Source organism: Antechinus flavipes, chromosome 3 (assembly GCF_016432865.1).
Source record: "Antechinus flavipes isolate AdamAnt ecotype Samford, QLD, Australia chromosome 3, AdamAnt_v2, whole genome shotgun sequence".
Lineage (NCBI taxonomy): Eukaryota > Metazoa > Chordata > Mammalia > Dasyuromorphia > Dasyuridae > Antechinus > Antechinus flavipes.
The window spans coordinates 454,480,570-454,502,625 of NC_067400.1; the positions used below are offsets into that span (position 1 = coordinate 454,480,570).

Below are 22,056 nucleotides of genomic sequence, written 5' to 3' on the forward strand. Positions count from 1 at the left end.
TTCTTTGTCAGGGGGGTGAAGCCATGACATGCAAGTGGATTGTATTTAAGTGAGGGAAGCTGTGCGAGGTTACTTGCCTCACTTTCCCCTCCAGAGCCGTCTGGGTCCAGTGGCCAGATATAGATCAGGACAACTGGAGATGGCCCTAGAGGCAGTTGAGAGACCTTGGCCTGTTTAAGGTCTTTAACAGGTCCCTGTTTGATTGAGGCTGTACCCATTCTGTGATTAAGATCAGGTAACAAATGAAGTTTCCTCCTTCCCTCCCTCCATTTCCTTTTCCCTCTCTCTTTCCTCCTTCCCTCCCTCCATCTCTCTTCTTCTCTCCTTCCCTCCCTTCCTCTTTGTTTCCCTTCCTTCCCTCTTTTCCTTTCCTTCCTCCCTCCTTCCCATTTTTCCTTCCTTCTCTTTCTCTCTTTTCTTCCTTCTTCCTCCCTTTTCTCCTCTCCCTCCCTCCCCTCTTTCCTTCCTTTTTCCCCTCCCCTCCTTCCTTCCTTTTTCCCTCCCCTCCTTCCTCTCCTTCCCCTTTCTCCCCTGCAGATGCTCTTAAGTCATTCTTTTCCCCTCTTTTGTACCTGTGAATCCTCTAAAGATACCTTTGTATTTACTGGCTAGATTTCTTTCTTAATGACCAAGCCTTAAACCAAAACCAATCTGATTCAAAGTTTGGCTCATGAGAAAAGGAGTATTTCTCAAGATTTTTGCCACTTAGAGTAGATACTAAAAAGTAGGGCTGTCCAGCATGAATTTTAGGTTCCTCTCATCATATTTCTGTTTTACTGATTGGGAAGACACTCCATAACTGAGTTGTAAGAGCATTAGACATAGAGGAGCCCCTGAGCTTGAGTACTTGATGCCTTAAACCCTTTGACACTTGTTCTCCATGTGACCCAGGGCAAGGTCACACTTTGAACTTTAATCTCCTCATCCATTAGTAAGGATCATGTTTATATGAATTACTTTCCTGGAATAAATGAGGAGGTATTATGTAAATTTATTTTTAAACTACATAGTTACATAAAAGTAAGGTATAGGGATCCTCACTGGGCCTGTGAGTTCTTTGATCTAGGGAGCCCCTGGATGAGGAAACTCCCTCTACCAATGCAGGTTGGCAACTTCTCTGCCTAGAGGGTCCTAGAGGGTCGCATGGCACAGTGAGACACGAGGTGATGTGCCTACATAGCCAGAGTGAGGAGCAGTCAGAACTTGAACCCATGTCTTCTGGTCTGGAGACCAGCTCTTTATCTACTTTGCCATGGTTGCCTCCCTATATAAATGAATGCCATATATTTTAAGATCATAGGATTTAGATTTAGGGAGACTTTCTAGATCAGATTATAAATTTTAAGGTGAAAGAAATCTTAGCAGTTACCTGGTTCAGCATTCTTACTGTTCAGGAAACTAAGCCCCAAAGATGAAGTGACTGCCCATCTCACACAGGTGAATAGCGCCAGCTGTCAGAGCTGAGTCTCAGCTTTCCAAGGCCATTTCAGTGCTCTTTCCATTACATCTGCTGCTTCTCATTGTAGCTACCGAATATTATTATTACTGTTGTTGTTATTATGAATCCCATCACACTCCTTAGGTGGGAAAGCTCCTTAGCATTATAAAACAGGTCCTTTCTTGAATGTTCTTTTAGCAGTCATTCATTTTGTTTTTAGCATATATAGCAGTTGTTTTAATGTATTTTTATGTACTCTCAGGGATGCTTCTTTAATGGCTATGAGACGGCGCATCCATGGCTTAAGCCCAGAAGAAATCCGAGCCCTTTCTAAGGAAGAGCTGCAGATGCCTGTTACAAAAGGGGATTTTGAGTTGGCACTGAAGAAAATCTCTAAGTCTGTGTCTGCTGCAGACCTAGAGAAGTATGAAAAGTGGATGGTTGAATTTGGATCTGCTTAATTTTAATGTTGTTTTCTCTTTGTTATATTGAGGCTTATATTTTGTTTGTAAAATGCAAAAGAAATTATTAGAAATCTTTTAAAAGATTTGAATTTTTCATAGGGGAGATTTCTTCCTTCAACATCTTTTCATTCAAAGGCAAGAAACACAAACTGTGAAGAATAGAAGATGTATTTGAGGTCAAAGAAATTTTTCTCTGGAGAAAGTGAGATTCACTGTGGCATAGTCAGGTCTTGGGCAGATATTCCCAGCTTTTCCTTGGCTATCAGATATCTGGTCTGCAAGTCAAGGAGGTTGAATCAGTGAAAGGAACTAACAAAGTTTTCTGTCTTCTTTTAGAAGAAAACTGTTTATACTTAATGTAGAGGGAATTGTCTTCTAATCCATTTCTCTATGCCTCATAGAACTGCCTAAGTTCTCTTTACTACATTAAAAGTACATCAGGAACTAATCTAATAAGTTAACTTTTGAAATCAGAAATTGGTTTGCATCAAGGTAGGAAATCTATGTTTTGTTGCTGAAAGAAGTTTCTGAGTCAATTTTTGTTGGAAGTAGTGAGTTTGACGAGTAAATCTCCATTTCCGTTTTCTCAAAGCTTGTAAGTACCAGAGTATATAGCTTTGTGGTTGTCCTTGCCTGAACAACTTATCCATTTTTTAGGTCTCTTTTAGGTCTTTAGTTAGAAATATCTTTCCATACCTTGGTCCTTGAATCATCAAATCAAGAGTACAATTTCATATTCCTACTTTTTTTGCTTATCAAATTGAATATGGAAAGGGTATGAAGGAAATTTTGTGTTCTCCAAACAAAATGTGCAAATTTTCTTAATATCTAGATTTATTTTCATTTTCATTCTTTTCACTATATTTAGACAAATGGATCCTTTATTTTCCTCACTCTTACCTGTTTCAATTCTGATGTTAGATTTTATTGGTAAGCTAAACTATTCCATCATTTTCGTGAATTGTCTACACACATTTGTTGCTAAATCAAAAGTAATACCTACCTCAAAGGATTCTTGTACTTTGTTAAGGCTTAATGCTCTATATAAATGTGAGTTGTTTTTTTTTTTTTTTTTTTTTGGTGGAGGTTCAGGGGGAGGTAAAGACAACAATTGAGATCTGTATTTTTTTACTGGAGTAGGGAATTTCTAGTGAAGAAATTCCTTCTTTCAGTGCAGATGTGCAACTATTTTCCAGTTTATAGTTAGAAAAGGTGTTTGAGTTCATTAGGGTCACAGAGCTGTTATGTGTCAGAGATAGGACTTGAACCCTCAACCTTGAACTTTTTTTTTTTTTTTTTTGGATGCTAGCCCTTTTCAAATCATCAAGATTGTAGAGATGACCGTGGCTTCTCCCAGACTATGCTAGTAGAGTACAGGTTCTAACAATTTGTTCCAACCTGAAAAGACTTCAGGTATGGGCTCAGTGAGAGGCTTGCCATGCTGTTAAAGGCCATTCCAGCCAGATTGAGATGGGAATTATGTGGCCATAGTGAATCACAAAGCAGATTGACATAGAAAATGGCTGTTCAGCCCATGTGGCTGGCTCCTTTCTGCCTGTCTAGTCAGATTAATGGAAAGGGGGCAGAAAGTGCCAAGAATCACATAGTTCTTAGACTGTCTATGCATAATAATTTTACTAAACAATTGTTTTAATCTGCAATCCCTGTCTAATGACAAGGCAGTTGTTAGACTCCTGGAAGAATGGAACCACATCCATATTGACATTCTCACTGGCAGAAAGGAGTTGCATCTAAATGAAAGAGGAACTTTTAAGTTATCCTTGGAGAGTTCTGCAAGGGAGTTGACAGATTTGACTTTAGCTTGCACCCAAAAGTAATAAGAGATGTAATCTTATGGAATACTTAAGCTTCTTACTTTTATAATACTCAGAGTAAATATAAGCAATCAGACCACCATGAAAGTAATGGCAGCTTATGTCAACATCTGTTGTAAATAATGAAGTAAGAGAGAAATTTTATAAAGAACTTGACAAGATTCTCCACATTTAGTCAATGTCTGTCGATTCTTGGTAACTTCTGTGCAAAAGTGAATATAGGGAAAGATGATTAAAATTGCTAGAAAATATAAGTCAGACTCAAGAAGTGAGAGACCAACAATCTATAACTGATCAGAAGCCTCTGTTTTTCTATTTTATGGATATTTTTTTAAAGAAGAGAGTTTAAAGAGAGAAGTTTTAAAGACGAGCTCATGACAGACATGAGCACTAAACAAGCTAGAAAAATTAAAATTGACTATTCTTAATGGACAGAAAGTGCCTAATTACTTGTCAGTCACTTTAGAATAGCTTGTCTATGAAGGAACAATAATATAAGCTAGTTAGAAAGTCAGAATCAATAACAAATTTAAAAAATAATAAGTATTAAAAGTTACAATTCCAGTAGCTCCAACCTGAGTTGTTTAAACAGACTGTTGTCTGAAAATAAAAAGGACAATGGTAAAAACTGAAGACATTTACTTTGTCACCACTTATTGCAGAAGATTAACTGATGAAAAAAATAGTCATTGGAGTAAGGACAAAGGAACCCAGAAATAGTTTCAGCCCGGAAATACTTGATCTCTTTGCTAAGTTGGGGTAATATGGCAACTAAAGGAAATATTTTAGTGTAATGAACTCATTTGTAAAACACTATGGAGACAATGATGGAAGTTTACAAGTATTGCTTGAAAATATGCCAAAAATCACGAGAAGAGAAAGGAGCCCACAGGGAACATGGCATTAGACCCAGCTATGTTTAAAAAGCATTTGTTGATGAAAATGGAAGGAGAACAAGAAGTAGATGTGGATTTAGAGCTCCACCAGTGTTTCTGGTGGTTTCTGGGCTCAGTTTATTCTCTTTAGTGACTGTGGGGATGTCGCTGCGTTTGTGTTCTGCCTCCTTGGTGCTGCCTGTAGTAGTGGCACTGAGACCAGAGAAGATCAGGTTGGGGAGAGCGGGTTACGGAGATCACATACCCAGAGGAAAGTTTGTAGGGTTGGCACTACAATATCCGTCTGCAAGATCACAAGATATCTCAAAAGGGGAAACGTGCCAAAAGGAATGGAAAAGCTTCCCAGGGTGACGGGTGGTCCTGCCACAAAAGAGATTCAGCTGGCAGCTTCCAGTGTGCCCGATGGTCTGGGCCTGAATTGAGCATTCTTTTGCAGAGAAAATGATTAAGAGGCAAGCCATTTTGCAGACATTTTTCATCATATATTATCTGTTCACAGTTAGAAAATTGACTCAGATGTAGGAAATGTAAATTCCATGGTGTTAGTTGTTTGTTACTCATAAAAATTTTTACTTTTTGAGCAAATACAATCTTAAAGAGCCTCCTCAAATGAATTTCTTTATATATGTTAAGATGTGGCAACAAATATAATTTTGTCCACTGATGTGCCTAAGTATCAGTGTTAAATGAGGCACAAAATAGGGGGAGCCAAATGCATACAAAAGGCATCATGGAGTAAGTCCCCTACAAATTCCCATAAAAAACCTTATACCTTTCATTGGAAATTCTCTCCATTTTCCTTTTTGGTACTGACATTGGACTGATTGAATGGAGCCCTGGGTCATAATAGATCCTTTTCAGAGAGATCTGTTTTTTACTCCATGATATCAGCCTTACTATCTCTTCTGGAAAAACAGTGAAAAAGGAACACAAATTATTTCTTTTGATCATACATTTTGATAAGTAGCTCAAAGGTATAGAAGATATAGAACTGAAAAGGAGGATTAATTGGGCTGGTTTACATATAGAAATTTTGCAATGCTTTTAGTGATCCCAAGATATTAATAAAGCTCATCTTTAAATATTAATATTCATATAGTAATGCCATATGGCTTTGTCATAAAACCCTATGATTTCAGAAGAATAAAACTTATTGGTGAGCAAAGGCCAACAAAAGATGCATTGTGTATGTAAACAGATTACAGCATATTACCAACAATAATATATATAAGACTTGGTGAAAAAAAGACTAAGTACTCATGCTAAAAAGATGTGGGTCAGTCATCTGGCAGAAATGAATGGCTAAGTAATGCATTGTTATAAATAAGGTTTTAAAAAGCTATAGGAACATGTGGGATAGATCCTTTATGGATGATTTATGGAAAGCCACAAACAAGAATCTCATAATAAGAAGTTGTGAATGATAACTGTTATCATGAAGAATTACAGTGAATATTCTAGATCTATTGAATATTATTATTCTCAATTTGGGAGAACAGTTTACTTTTGGATATTGTAATATTGTAATATTCTACATAAGGAAGTTTGAAAAGTTCATCTACAACTTCTGAATTAGAAATTGAATAGAAAGCTTAATTTTTCTCAGTTTAACAAGGTTCCTAAAATAGATAAAGTACCTAGTAGAAGGATTAGCTTAGACATAGCTAAATTATATATAGATAATACACTTTTTTGGGTGTATTCAGCTTTCATTAGGTAACCAGTGCTTTTCTCATATTTACATCTGATGATAAACTTTTATTTAATGTTGGATGCTACATCTTGGTTAAAAGCTAAAACCAAAAAAGCAGTACTTCAAAAGCCCTTATTTTTATACATACATACATATGTGTATATAATATACACACATATTTATATGTATATATATGAGTTGTTTATATATAAAATGTGTAAACACACACACACACACACATAGAGAAAGCTCTGTCTAAGTGCTAAAGCTAGGTGAGGAGAGAATTCATTTTTTCTCCTTATCGTCTACTGTAAAGTCCACATGTTGTTTTCAGATATTCTTTCTGAGCACTAGTACTGATCATTTGATGCTCAATTTTTGTATTTTTTCCCCTTGATTTACCACTATCTGTGGTCCTATAAATGATCTCATTTTGCTTCTATGAGGCACAAATATTACAGAGTCAGAATCTCAAAGGATCATGACTTTATTATAATTTAACCAAATTTTTTTTTGTCTTGATATGTATTCCTAATGGCATTGATTTTTTCTTAAAGAATTGCATACACTCCCTTTGGTATTCTGGTGTTGATATCCAATTAATTACTTCTCTTTTTTCCTTTTCATATTACTTGAGGTGATTACTAACTCCTGTTAGTATTTTGATTTTCAAAACCTGTATGTAAAGTTATGCAATATAGCTTGGCAGGATTAGTTTTAATTAGAATTTATACTACTCTATCCTTTGTAGATTAATTCTGTGTTATTTCTCACATGTTATAATTCTTTCTCAGAATTCTATGTGGATAATATTATTAATTCTGATTTTTATAAGTAAAGCAGCATTTGGAGTCTCTGATTCTTTGCTTCATAGAAGCTTTTCTTTCATATCTTACTCAAGTCAATTGTGCTCATTTATACCATTTCCTCTCATTTTGTTTCATCAGTGAACGGTGACCTATACATTTATATCGATCCCATTCAGGATATGGAGTAGAACTCTAACCATCTTCCTTATCCTTGATTGCAAATTGCATATAGATTCATCTAATCATGGTTTACATTTTTCCTGGTATCAAACTCAGTTGAAATAATAAGGGTCATTTATTACCATGTTCTAGCAGTAGATGCAATAATAAATTGTGAGAATTTAGATCCTTTTGTTCACCTGAAACTGTTAAAATTTTTAGGCTCTACAGTATATTGATTAGAATTATATTTTACTAGCTTATCTTTTTAAGTTCTAAGCTATTTTTATTTTTTCATTTATTTCTTCAATAAATATTTATTGAACACAAGAAATTTGTGAGGCACTTTATTAGGCACTGTGTGTAATGCAGAATTACATGAGAGATAGTCCCTGTCCTTTCTTGCACTCTTTCCACTTGCACTTTGTAAACTTCTGGCTTCTAATTCTTTAAGAAGCTTTTGATCACCAACTTAAAACTTTGTCCATGTCTACATTACATAAAATGAAGGGTAGAGTTAGTAAATAACTGATAAAGTTCAACGTGGTAGATGGCCAGATCATTTAACTCAGAGAAAACTTAAATTTAACAAATAATTGTTATTCTCCTTGGGCACCTGGTTGGTTCCAGGGTAATTGAAACTTTATATTCTGAATGACCCGGATCAATTTGTATAATTTTGTGAAGTTAATAGACATTGCCCATTTACTAAGTCAAATAAGTCTCCAGCCATTTCACTGTCTGAAAATGAAGAGAATTATAAAGGGAAAAACTAGCTAATAGAAATATCTTTGTTTTTGCCCACAGTAACCTAGATGACTTGTGTAATTTATTGCTTGTTGTCTGTGTATGCTTTGTCTGCCGTTATTTGATGTTGTTATTGCCAATAATTTTGTATAGCGATAGATTCTCCTGCCTCTTAATCCTAGCAATGTCACCTTAGAATATGCCCTGTGTTAAAGGTGCTGCAGATGATGTTATGTATAATAGGGAGTATTCAGAAAGCCTGAATAGAAAAAAGAACATGGGATTCTCTTCTATCATATACCAGCCTTAGGTGGTGTGTGTGTGTGTACACGCACACATGTATGTGCACATATGTGTAAACATGTGCATACACTTTTTTAAAATTCCTTAACTTTGGTTTGTTTTTATTCTGTGGTTCAGAATTTATTTTCTGCAAATTACAGAATGGTAATGACACATTATTGTTTATGTGAGACTAAGATTCTGTAACAGTAGAAAAAGATATTTGAGTTATTGGAAGGCTGAAGATCAGGAAGATAAAAATATTCAGACAAAAGTTTGATTCTAATCACTGGTAAATATTAATAAGAAAGAAGAAATAAATGTTTTTGTTACTGTGAGTTGATTTACATGTATTTTTAAAACTTCAGATTTTTCATCTTGTTCTCTAAAATATATCATCTGAGTTTTGTAAGAATAATACATTTTTGGGGTGCTGCTTATGGCAAACAGGATATTATTTTTAAATTTTCCCCTCCTTAGTCTATAATTATTTTTTTCCTTTTCTTAATTTCAAGAATAATCCATGGCTTCAAAAATGTTACTTAATGACTAGGTGTCTTGTCAGCTAAATGAAGAAATCCTGATGGTAGGAAATTGATTTGTTGCTTTTCTTATGCATATCTATTTCCTTGAATCAGGCCCTGTAATTTCTATTACTAATATTTCTTCACCATGACTATTAGTTATTTGAGCAAACACATACCTACAGGATTTCTTTGCAAGTAACATTTAATAATTTGTCAGAACAGATGGTGAAGTAATACAAGTCTTCTGCATTGTTGCCATGAGTCCCAAAGCAATTCATTCCTCCAACAGCCATGTAGTTTGCCTATTGCTTCAGACCTCCAAAATAATCTGAAGTGACTACATATGGCTCCTTACAAATACATGAACTTTTGCACATTTTATATCCAAATTCTACCTCAGTTAAACTAGGTCTAAATTTAAGGGATAATGATGGAATAAATGTAGAACACAGAATATTGAATGTCTAAGATAAATATAGCACCATATATGCAGATTTATTTCCATAGGGTCTTCCCCTTTCCGTTGTGCTCCAATTGATTTTTTTTTAAAGAAAATCCAGATTGTCCCATTTACCTTGGGTTCTACCTTTCCTTCCAGCTGATAGGCTCAGAGACTACATTTAAGCCTATATAGAATGTCAGCAATAACCTGGCCTCCTTTCTTGGAGGTACAGCTCATTTTAGTTAGTCTGAGACTCTATGTAGGAACAGTTCAGAGACAGGTATATGTATATATGTATATCTGTAGTACTAATTATCATGTCTCCTCTGCTCAGACTCATTCATGGTGCAACGGTTGGAGGCAGCCTTCCATTAACATTGTGATGTGTTCTGTGATGGGGCAGTTGTAGTCTATTGACATAATCTGTTAGTGTATTTCCAAGAATTTTTGTTTCAGTGTTTGTCTCTCAGTATTTTGTACCTAATTTAAAGGAAAAGACATCTCCAAATTGTATTTATTAAATGTCTTTCCTAATATTTGTATGCTGCTACTTTGCTAGTCTCATGAGTTTTGTTGTGTTTGCATTCAGGTTGTATTTTGATAATAAATTTCTAGAGTGTTCTTTGGTTGTCTGTCTTTTCCTTGTGGTTAATCCTAGTACAATCAGGTTGCCAAAGTTCCCTTGAGAATAAGAAATGAATATTAGAGAATTTTCACTCCAGGTATAAATCAAACATTTTAAACTTGACATTTTATCTCTTCCCCCTTATTGGAACTTTTTCCTGAGGAGACAAAAAACATGCATTTCGCATCATTGATGCAGGTAAGCCAAGAGTAACTTTTCAATTACATCACATTAAATCATTAAAGACATTCAGTAACACCTTATTTAAATAACACCATCTGAAAATGAATGAATTGTTTCAGGTAAATTAATTTTCCAGATGATTGAAATTTATCCTTTTAAGTGCTATCTTTTTTTTTTTTTCAGTATTTTTTTTTATTTAATGATTACTTTATAATGACAATATTATTCCTTGCACTCGTTTTCTTTTTCTGATTTTTTCCCCTCCCTCCCTCCACCCCCTCCCCTAGATGGCAAGCAGTCCTTTATATGTTGGATATGTTGCAGTATATCCTAGATACAATATATGTTTGCAGAACCGAACAGTTCTCTTGTTGCATAGGGAGAATTGGATTCAGAAGGTATAAATAACCCGGGAAGAAAAACTAAAATGCAGATAGTTCACATTTGTTTCCCAGTGTTCGTTCTTTGGGTGTAGCTGCTTATGTCCGTCATTTATCAATTGAAACTTAGTTAGGTCTCTTTGTCAAAGAAATCCACTTCCATCAAAATATGTCCTCATACAATATCGTTGTCGAAGTGTATAATGATCTCCTGGTTCTGCTCATTTCACTCAGCATCAGTTCATGTAAGTCTCGCCAGTCCTCTCTGTATTCATCCTGCTGGTCATTTCTTACAGAACAATAATATTCCATAACATTCATATACCACAATTTACCCAGACATTCTCCAATTGATGGGCATCCATTCATTTTCCTGTTTCTAGCCACTACAAATAGGGCAGCTAAAAACATTTTGGCACATACAGGTCCCTTTCCCTTCTTTAGTATTTCTTTGGGATATTAAGTGCTATCTTAAAAAAAATTAATCACTTTTTAAAATATATCACATACTTCCTTGCCTTCTTGAACAGAACATATTGAATATAATGTAACTTTTTTCTTAATGACTCAAGGTTATCATTATGAATATCACTTTCTATATCACTGTGTTATGATCCCCTGATACCTTCTGGACCTCTCAAGGAAGAACTGTTTGCTTTTATGCTAAATAGTTTCATACTGCTATATCTTTGGAGTTACCTGGATTTTTTATAGTTTTCCTATTTTTCCACTGTTATACTATCTGTTACCTGTCAGTTCTTAGAAATATCAATCTAGAAAGCCATCTACCCCACTTTTCTCCTAATTTGCTGCTGTTTAAGGGAGAGAGGATGAATAAATAGAATAGGACACCAAATTAGGAACATAAGGATCTAAGTTCTTGTCTCAGCTCTATACTAATTCGCTGTGTTTCAATAATTGTGTCTCTCTTTCCTAACCTATAAAATGAGAAAGTTGGACTAAATATTTATAAGGTATTTTCAAGCAGTAATAATTTCTGATATAGGCTAGGAAACCAGTTAACCACACTCATTAGAATTATGTTTATGAGAAGAGTAATTAGAAGTTGAAAGATATCCTCATGGGCTCCTCTATGAGTAAACATTAAGAATGTCTGTGCTTGAACTTTGTTACATCTTTTAGCTGTTTGAGAATGGGATGTAATGGAAGGAACACTGACCTTGGAATCCAGAGAACCAGATTTTAATCCTGACTAACATCCACTATATGGCCTTGAGCAAATTACTTCATTTTTCTCAACCTGTTTCTGTAAAATGGGGAAGATAACATTTGCACTGACTACTTTGTAGGTTCTTGAAAAAAGCACTTTGTAAACCTTAAAAGTGCCATATAGATGTGTGTTACTATTTGCTTGATTCTTGGTTCTCACTTGTATTTCAGGTAATTAATGTTGCTGAATTTTGAAATCATGCAGTTGTAAAGTTAGAAGATATTTTAAGATGACTGAAGGTGGTTTTCTAGTTCCCTTGAAGTCATCTATAGAGGGGGATTTTCCCACTTTGCCTAAATAGGGTTGGTCCTCATTCCATTTGTGGCATTCTTTAAATGATATAGATAGATGTTGAGAGTTCAGGAGATGAGATGTAGTTAGTTTAGTAGTCTGTGATGAGGATGTAGGGGTTCTTAATTCAAATTCAGCTACCTTCCTTGGGGCAACTAATTGCCTAAGGGATATAAAATACCTCCTTAGTCAGGGTTGGAAAAGGGAGAAGAAGCCTGCCTTTCCCATTCCTTGCCAACCTCTTCTTTTGTCCTTCGCCTTGTTGTTTCACTTTCCTACAGCTCAACTCCAGTTTCAGTGCATCAGTTGTTCCTGTCCCCTCCATATAATTTGGATGTAGTATTGGGACTTGGAGGTTCCCATCATGGGTGTGAGTTCTAGACTATCTTTTATCTGTTATGTAGGACAACAATTTTACAACTTCTGGCAGTTTTAGGGGGGCTGCTAGGCTTAGAATCAGAAAGACTTTTCTTGATGAATTCAGATCTGGCCCCAAACACTTTACTAGCTGTGTGACTTTGGTCAGTTTACCAAATCCTGTTTGTCTCAGTTTCCTCATTTGTAAAAAGAGCTGGAGAAAGAAATGGCAAACCACGCTGGTATCTTTGCCAAGAAAACCCCAATGGGCTCACAAAGAGTGGATGGGACTTTAATGACTCAGTAACAACAGTGGTCCATTTAAGCCAAGACAGAGAATTCATTCCTTGCCTTCTTAACACAATTCCTCATTTTGTGAAGGTGACAGTGATACATTAGGCTGAGCTCTATGGATTGCCTCCTTGGGAAAGGATTAAGCTGGGAGACCTCCGTCGTAGTACTCATGTGGTGAACTTGGCCCAGCTAGGACTTCTTTCGCTATGTGCTCAGGCTTCTTCCTTGAGCTTTTTCAGAGGAACATTCACTTCTCTTGTGTTGGTTCTTACAATGTTTTCCCTATTTTAATTTAGGGTTTAATGTGAGATTGGGAACACTAGAATTTTATAGGTAAGGAAATTGTGACCTAGAGAGACTGCGCCTTAATATGTCAAGGCCAGGAGTAGAACACTAGTCTCCTAGGTCAATGGTCTTGCATCATAAAAAGCATTTATTAAAGACCCATTGTGCTGAGTTCTGGAGGAGAGAAAAAGTTGGGAAGAGACTCAGCCCCTGCTCTCAAGAAGTTTGGGGTTAAGCAGAGAGGTGCAATATAAACATAAAGATTGCTATAACACACAAGACATATGCATTCGAATTTCAAAACATGCTATGTGAGATAGGAAAATCCTCATCAATGAGAATGGCTTCAGGGAAGGCTGACAAATTCAGCAGATGAAGAATAATAAGGGATATTCCAGGCATAAGATTCCCTAAGCAAAATCTAGCAGATGGGAAAGTACACTTCATACAGTATATGTTCAACTGACTGACTGACTGGACTGAAAAGTGATGAGACAAAATTGGAATTAAGGCAGAAGGGTACATAAGGAGACTACTGCAGTATCCTGGTGATGTCAGTTGGAATGGAGAAAAGGCAATGGACATGAGAGGTGGAGATTAAGACCTATTAGAGACAATGTTTTTTAAAAAGTCAGTGTCAGCCAGTATTTAATATTAACAGAAGACTCAACTTTTCAACAGACCAGTGCAGAATATGTATGTATGTATATGTGTGTGTGAATATATACATATATATAAAATTATAATTGAGAACAAGAATAATGCTTTTGTGCACAAGGTGATTAATATATAGGAAAATGTTTTGGAATATGTTGACTATATAAGCTATTTTCTGAGCTTAAGAATCACTTATACATTTTATTTTGATCAATGAAATCTTTTGCCATGCTACTTAATTTTGATGAACCTCTCTCCTTTAGTAAACAAATAGTACTTGTTTATAAATAAGGGCTAGATGGAAAGTGGGAATATTACTGTTCTCTCTAACACAGAATTAGTCAAAATTGGAAACTGAGTTTCTTTTTACCAAAGGTATAATGAAGTGACAACTTTTGTGAGTACCTTAAAGAGGTATGAAAAATCCATTTGAATCAAAAGTATGGTCCAAATAGTTGCTTACATGTTTATGTTTAATTGTTAGCAAGGCATTAATAACCAAATGGAAACTCTCCCTAGTTATTTAGACGTAGTATCATTCTGTGTTAATAGTTATTGAGTCTCTCTGTATGGGTTAGGAATGAGTATTTGAAATCCCACCCAGAGAACCTAGTTATGTGCCTTGCCGTGGCTTGCTTTGTTTGAAGTATTTGAAATGTCTTTCATTATGGTAGAACTTAATTCATTTTTTATACAAATAATTCATCACAGCATGATTGGTGTTTCATAGCATAAATCCTGTATTACATTGCTAATGATTCTCTATTATTGTAATACAATTAGAAATGGGCAAACCCAACGTACAATTTGGGGTTTGTGGATCTTCTCAGTACATTTTTCAAGCATTTTGAAGCATATTTTGTAACTTTTTTTTTCAAACACACTTTACCAAGCACATTTCCCTTTATTTTAAAACCTTTGTGTATTTCAAGGAAATTTAAGCCTTATGTTTCTAATTCATTGGCACTTAATTCATCAAAGTTGTTTTGTAAAAACAATTTAGAAGCCTTAGGAACCTTTCTCATGAATTCTGCCTGCCTTTAAAAGATCCCACCCTTCCAAATACAAAACAAAACAAAAAACCTTGGAATCACTACTTTTCTTCTTAAAGAACATAGGTAAAATCCCTGAGTGAGTACTGAATTTGGCATAATCAATTCTCTATGTCTTAAGAAAAATCTCAAAGCTAAGTATGACAAAGCAGGCTGGGCTAGAAACATTTTGCCCCTTTGAGAACATGGAATATATAGGATTTGAAACTAGATGAGATGTTAGAGATAAATTATTTTATCCCTATCCCCAACTCAACTTTGACAACTATGGAAACATAGGTTATTTGTTAGCCCAAGAACCCACAGACCAAGGTTTGCACTTTCCCAAATTGGGATAATATCAAGGGGATTGATTGATACCAAATTCAGAAATGGACAAATCAAGCCAAAAACTATTTTTCTGTCATGTGTCTGTAATATGCTAGGTGCAATTTTTTTTAATGATAAAATTTTGGTATAAAATACTGAAAAGAAAGTATTCTTCAAAGGAGGTTAACATTCTATTTATTTTTACCCACCTATGTGCAAATTGTAATAATACATTATTGGTTTATGCTTATAATTAATTTTGAAGTGTTTTTATGTCACATTAGAAATATATTTTATTCTATAGGAAGTTATGGTTCAATAGGTTTTTGTTACATAGCATTGGATCAGTATAGATGTCATAGAACAAACTGTTAACTTCTTAGTAAAACTAAGGTAATTACAGGAAATAAAGGTGAAAGGCACTGTGCTAAAATCCAATTGGGCTGAAGGTAGTGAATCATACATAGTGATTTTGAGAAGCCTTTCTTTACAAATATCCAAAAACAAAAGCAGAGACTTCTTGGAGCTGGGAAGATCCTGGTTCAGAAATGTTACAGATAAGACAGTGCTGTATTTGATGCCTACCTGAAGTAAGTAATATAAAAAATAATTATCTTCTAATAAAATTAAATAAATCCTCAGGATCTCTCTTTAAAGAAAGATAAATTTTCCTGTTTTGTCAAGTGTGGAACTATCACAGCAAACCTATTTTTCTGTTCTTTGTCTTCAAAAGAAATCTTTCTTTTGGTTGTTTTGTATGCATTCTGAAGGAATTTATATCTTGTACCATATATAATATATACATATATATGTGAGGTATATAGTATATCTGTATATATGTATATACATACAATATATATGAATATGTCTGTGTATACACACAAGCACGCACATACACATATCTAACATTTCTTTTAAAATCACATAGTCCTTAAATTTCACCTAACCCCTAGGGATAAAGTGATCTGTTTATAATGACGGGATCATCCATGAGCCTTTGTAGCTATTCTATTTAGAAAGACTCTTCTGAAAGCTAAAGGATGAAGATATTTAAAGATCTATGAGCAAGGTTAATTTGCTAATTCGCATTTTATTTGACAGTAACAAAGAGTAATAATGTTAGTGGCACATTTTATAATATTCAAAGAAATTGATTCACGACAATTGTGAATAGAATAGATATTGCAAATAATACCACTATTTTATAGATGAGCATATTGAGTTGGTAACTTGTTCAGTCATGTTGCTGGTAACTTTTACAGAGTCTGCAATAAATTCCAAATCTAGTGTCCTTTTCACTATACTACTATATCTTTCAGAATAATACTCCTGAAACTCACAATCCAAGTATACAAGATTTGACAAGATTAGTTTGTCTAACAAAAACTTTCCCAGATGCTTTCTCTTGTGCTTGTTGACTGACCAACTAACTGGTGGGTTATAGAATATTAAAATTTAGGGATGATCTAATCCAACTTCTCTCCATCCCCTCATTCCCACCCCACCCCCATTTTGTAGTTGGGGAAACACCTAAAGTGATATCTCTCAGGTAGCATTGTGGGGCAATAGGGAATTGCCTGGGTGCTGAGGTACTCTGGGCTTTCTGGAATGCATCTTAACTCCATAGCACTGCGGTATCTCGCCCAATGGAGCTCCTTGGCTAGGTTTGTAAACTCAGTGGCAAAGGCTGTTTCTTTTGGGCCCCTTCCTCTGTCTTTGCATTTGTCCCAATTCTCATGCTACTCGGTTATTTTCTGACTTTGAGCAATCAAGAAGTAAACTCGTTTGATTCCTCTTCCCTACTCCTAGCCCGTTTGGGACTTAGATTTTTCCTTCCCCTGCAGCCTCAAGCACTTCTCCTTTACCTCTAGCTAGGATGTGACTCCTTGCTTGTCCATGTGTACAGTAGCTTGGTTCTTTAATTCTCTGGTCTGCATGTTTATAGTGTCCGTATACGGGGTGTCTTGGTGAAGTTATAGGCCAGTACAGTTCTCTGGTTTAGCGCCCAACAGTGCTATGCACAATTAAGCAATTAATCGTGTTAATTCTGACTGGCACTCTGGTCATTCCGAAGCACAGGCAGCAGGGCTCCCTCCCTTAGATAGGCAGTGCCAAGGATGACTCATCTAACGGAAGTTTCGAGAGTGTGTGACTGGAATAAATCATTTGGCCAAAATGGAGCCGTATAGGAAGAGAGTGGATAACTAGGCTCCACTTAGCAAGAGACTAAAAAGCAAAAGAGACAAAGTCGATGGGAAAACAAAGGGAAATGGATATGGATGGATCAAAGGAGAACATAGGTGCAAGCTGAGAGACTGTTGGGACGTGATTCATCCTGGGCCTACCTAGATTGGGGGAATCTTGCGACCTTGTTGGGCTCAGAATAACAGCAACTTTTAAGACCCAAGCTATAGAGTAATGAGTTAAGGTGGAAATGCAGGGTTCACATCAAGATAATCCTAGATCCTCAAATAATTGAAATGTAATCGGCATCCTTCTGTAACTACAGTAAATTAGCAACTTTTGAGTTTTATATTGGTCAACTCACCACTTTCCAAGAATGAAGATAAAACATTTCTCAAGCATTTCCTATATAGTAGATGCTGTGTTAAATGCTGGGAATATATTCACAAAGAAGATGATCGCTATCCTTAAGGAACTTTCTTTCTCATTGGAAAATATAACGCAAAAAGGAGTCTGGAAAGAGGAGTGGGGAGGTGGCTGGTATTGGGGGAAGGCCTCTGTTGAGGTGTTAAAAGTTCTGAGTGAAGAATGGAGCAAGGAGTGAGCATGTCTTAGGTACCACATAATAGTGGTTTGAATCAGAGACTCACCAGTCAGAGAAGAGAACAGAAAAAATGGAGACATCCCCAAGAGTGGGAAAAATATCAGCAGGAGTATTAAGAGCCCAGAGATTGAAGAGTTAAACTAAACTTTCTGGTTAGGAGCTTATTAAATACTCAAAATCAGAAATCAGGGTTTTTATTAAGAGATATAAATTTTCACCCCATAAATAGTAAAAATTCAAATTATTACTAAACTTGGGAGCTAAGGCAGCCGATTAAGTAGGAGCAGGAAGTTGCTATCAATAACTCTACTTGAGGCCATCAGCTTTTTGACTTTTTGAAGCTGTTGTTAAATAGTAGATATTAAACACAGGGAAAACTAGATAAAGAATTTTTAAACTGCTATGCACCCTGGGTGAAGAGCTAAATTTTTTTATGGGAAAGAAAACAAATCCAAGGCAAAACAATGTCTGGGAGATAGTCCAGTGTTAAGAAAGTGCCTTCTCAGTTGTCACAAGGAAAGAAGGAAACAATGATTTCCCTTCCTCTATAAACATCATGCTAAACATATCTAAGTATGAGAGTTGGAACAATTTCTCTTGGTGACCATGAATGCTCCCTCTTGAGATTCATTATTACATATAGGGTTAGATGGACTTTATACTTCCCACTCCCATTTTTATTTTCTCTATATAGGTTGTCTTCCTCATTAGATTGTAAGCTCTTTGAGGCTAAGGACTTATCTTTTTTATTTGTACCTCCAGGACTTAGCATAGATCCTGACACAGTGAAGACTTCTTAATACATTTATATTAACTGAAGCCAGTAAGACTTCATTTACTTGAGTTAAAAAAAAGGGTGTGTGTGTGAATGAAGATGACCCAGTTGGGTTCACGTTTACAAATGAGTTTTGTTCTATGCACAGTCTGTCTTCCCACTCAATCCTTTGGCTAGATCAGGATTGTACTCATGCACCTTCAGTAGGATAGATTCCATTCCCTGTTCTAGGTCTTCTGGTCTCTGATAGTTTTCACTTCCTTTTAGGCAGTAAAAGTTTGTTTGTTCTCCCTCTTCCGGATTGTTTAGACTTCCCTACAAGAGAAAAGAACCTGAGCTTGCCCTTCAAAGGCTATATTTTCTACTTCTCTTTTTGCCTACTCTGAATCAAAACGTGTTCTTTATCCCATTCTCTTATGGAAGATCTTTTCTGTGTCCCAATTTATGGCTATTGATTTGTTAGTCATCAGTTCTAAGTGATAATGGGTAATAATAGTTTTGAGGGAGATGATAAACCCTGAAACTGTATCCTCTTTAATCTGTAAAAAAAAAAAAAGAGTGATTCTGGGTCTCAGGCTCTCCCCTTTCCCTGACATACCTTTCCCTGACAACACCCAGTGAAGTGGTCTCATTGGGTTGGAGATATGGCCAGAGATGATGTGGTCACACCCTCTATTAAATAGAGTTGAAGATTTGTCCAAAACCACTCCCAGTAGTTCAAAACTCCCAAAATAAGTAATCTCTTTTCAATTAGGGATCCAAGCCTGGGGCAATGACAACATTGAAGGAATCTCATTCAATTTTGAATTGAACCCCAAATCTTTGCAGAAGTCCTAAACAGGATTATGCTTGCCAAGGAAACTGTGTTGGCAAAGTTGCTCTGCCAGAACTTTTGTGCCAATAAGTCCCTTTTTGCCACACAGATTTTGGGTTTGCAAATTCTTTTGCATTGGACCTGCGGACCAGAGGGGATTCCCCACCCCATTTCTCATACCTCACCACAATTACCACTAGCCTCATCATTTGCACCTCATCAGTTTCATATATTATTTCTCCTCGGTTAACATTTTTGTATTTTTTTTTCCTGGCATTCCCCTATATTAGTGAAATAAAGTGATCCTAAGGGTTCCATCAAAAGCTGATAAGGAATTTTGAGGAGGAAGTCTGTTCTAATTATCCCACACAGCTGATCATTTAGGGTTACTATACTCCTTACCAATGGGTTAGAGTCAAATGGAAATGAAACCTCTATATTTTGTTAAATATTTCCTAATTACACTTTTGGCTCAGTGGATAGAAGATTGAATGTGAAGTCAGATTTGAGTTCAAATTTAGCTTCACTTAGTAGCTTAGCTGTGTGATTCTGGCCAAGGCACTTAATCTTGGTCTGCTTCAGTTTTCTCAGTTGCAAAATAGTGAAACAGTTCCCAGGACTGTTGTGAAGATCAAATGAAATAATGTTTGTAAAAAGCACTTAGCATGAACACTGGGCATGTAGTTGGTACTGTATAAATGTGCATTTCCTTTCCCATTCCCTTCTGCTTTAAGAACCATTAGACTTTTTTATCTGATTTGCAGCTGAGGGTTTCTGTTTGTCCTCTCTTTCCTTGGAATACAAGCTTCTTGAGGACAAGAACTTTCCTTCTTTCTAGTTGTATCGCCAATGCTGAGTACAGTGTTTTATACTTAAAAATATTTGTTCATTCTGGTAGCCATTTTCATTTAAGGGACAGATATTTCTGCCCATGCTTTTGTTCTCAAATACAATGAATGATTACATGTTGATACAATATCTTTTTACATGTTCATTTTTCTATGCCCAAGTACAACCTGTTACCCTGTCCCAAAGCTGTCTATAGGATAATTTTTTTTTCCACTTGTGAACTAAATCTACTATGTAAATCAAAAGGGCTTCTTAATTTACAGTTGTATATTAAGTTCACACATTTCAGATTGAAATTCACACCTTCTATTTTACATTACTCATACTTAATAGCAATTTCTTTTTGCAAGTGCCCTCAAGTTATAAAGAGATGAAAAATAGATTTGGACTTTTTTATTTTGACTGTTCACAGACTGCAAAGCTTATTAGTTCTGTGAGCCTTGCTCTGGAAATAACATCCATTCTGCTCTCTGAACAAGGACTGCTAAGTAGGGGTAGATTTGACTTACATTTATTTAACTTCTCCCATCATTTCTTATGTGTAACATCTCTTTTCCTCTACTAATTTGCTGCCTAGAGTTGGTATGTCCACCTGTCAGATTTTATATTCCCTCTTAGAACAGGATCCAGGTGGCAAAGTAGTTAGAGTTCTGGGCCTGGAATTGAGAAGACTCATTCTTTCTAAGTTCAAATCTGGTTTCAGACACTAGTTATGTGACCCTGGGCACTTAACCCTGTTTGCCTCAGTTTTCCCATTTATAAAATAAGCTGGAGAAAGAAAAAGCAATGGTATCTTTGCCAAGAAAACCCCAAATGGGGTCACCCAGATTCAGACATAAGTGAAATGACCTAACAACAAGAAAACATGGGGTTACTCTCTTTTATTAAGCACACTGTCCATGCATACTTATAAACATCACAATGACATTTATTCATTACTTTCTATGTTTAGTTTTAGCTATTTGGTTTGATTTTCCATTCTTATTTCCATTTGTCTTACTAGATTTGTGGACCTATGGGAAAAGATAATCACTATTTTTCTAATTACAAAAGAACATGATTGATTGATCCTGAGTGTCCCATGCCTGGGAGAGAGATATAAAGCCAGTCTGAGGTACACAGTGCTGGAGTGAAGGATGCCTCAAATTTACATCAGATTTCATCCACATTCTCATTAATGGGAACTTGTTTGGCTTTATTATACAGCATCAGTGGAACTCCAGGAGCTATTAAATCCTACAGAGAAGTCAAAGTCACTGCCCAAGCAAATTACATCTCTATTTTATACATCTACATTTTGGATTATTTGATTTAAAATATAACCTATGTGAAGTCATTGGGCATAGAGCATATTTCATTTTCATCCTCCATTTGGGAAAAAAAAAGTATATGAATTTGCAGACTAGAGAAGTAATTTGGGTGGGTAGGGACTGTGACTTTGCCCTCACTTCTGGTCCTAATCTATTTCTGGTGCTCAATTGATGCTACCTAACAAAACTAAGCAAGTTTCCTCCCATGAGGAGGCAGCCAGAAAAGGGTTCTGCATTTGATCTTATTAAGAGACTGACTTCCCTTTGCTTTCCTTTTTTATCCCTATTACAATCTACTACAATTCTGAACCTCTACCAGAAGGCTGAGGTGGGAAAGGACAGAAGAAATGATCAGGATCATGAGAAGTTGCCTAGAAGAATGGGAAGGCATAGAGTCAAAAGAGTTGGCTTACCCAAGCTCATCTCTCCTCTCACCTCTGTCACACTGGGCAATTTCTATCTACCTCAGTTTCCTTATCTGGAAAATTGGGGAGTGTATAATAATATTTATCTTCCAGGGTGGTTGTGTAGATAAAATGGGGTATATGTTTATCACTTTGCAAA

General features: G+C 35.9%; 1 protein-coding gene across 2 annotated transcripts in view; it reads left to right on the forward strand.

Annotated features, from left to right (window-relative positions):
• KATNAL1 (katanin catalytic subunit A1 like 1) overlaps nt 1-22,056 on the forward strand; it is a 174,419-nt gene that overhangs the window by 79,504 nt on the left and 72,859 nt on the right. The window contains exon 11 of one of the 2 annotated variants that reach the window (XM_051986514.1): nt 1,701-9,913. The exons of the other annotated variant lie outside the window; for it this stretch is intronic. Coding sequence (XP_051842474.1) covers nt 1,701-1,899 — 199 coding nt within the window. The 3' untranslated portion in view covers nt 1,900-9,913. Of the gene's footprint in view, nt 1-1,700; nt 9,914-22,056 lie in introns of those variants that run through there. 2 annotated transcript variants of the gene reach the window in all.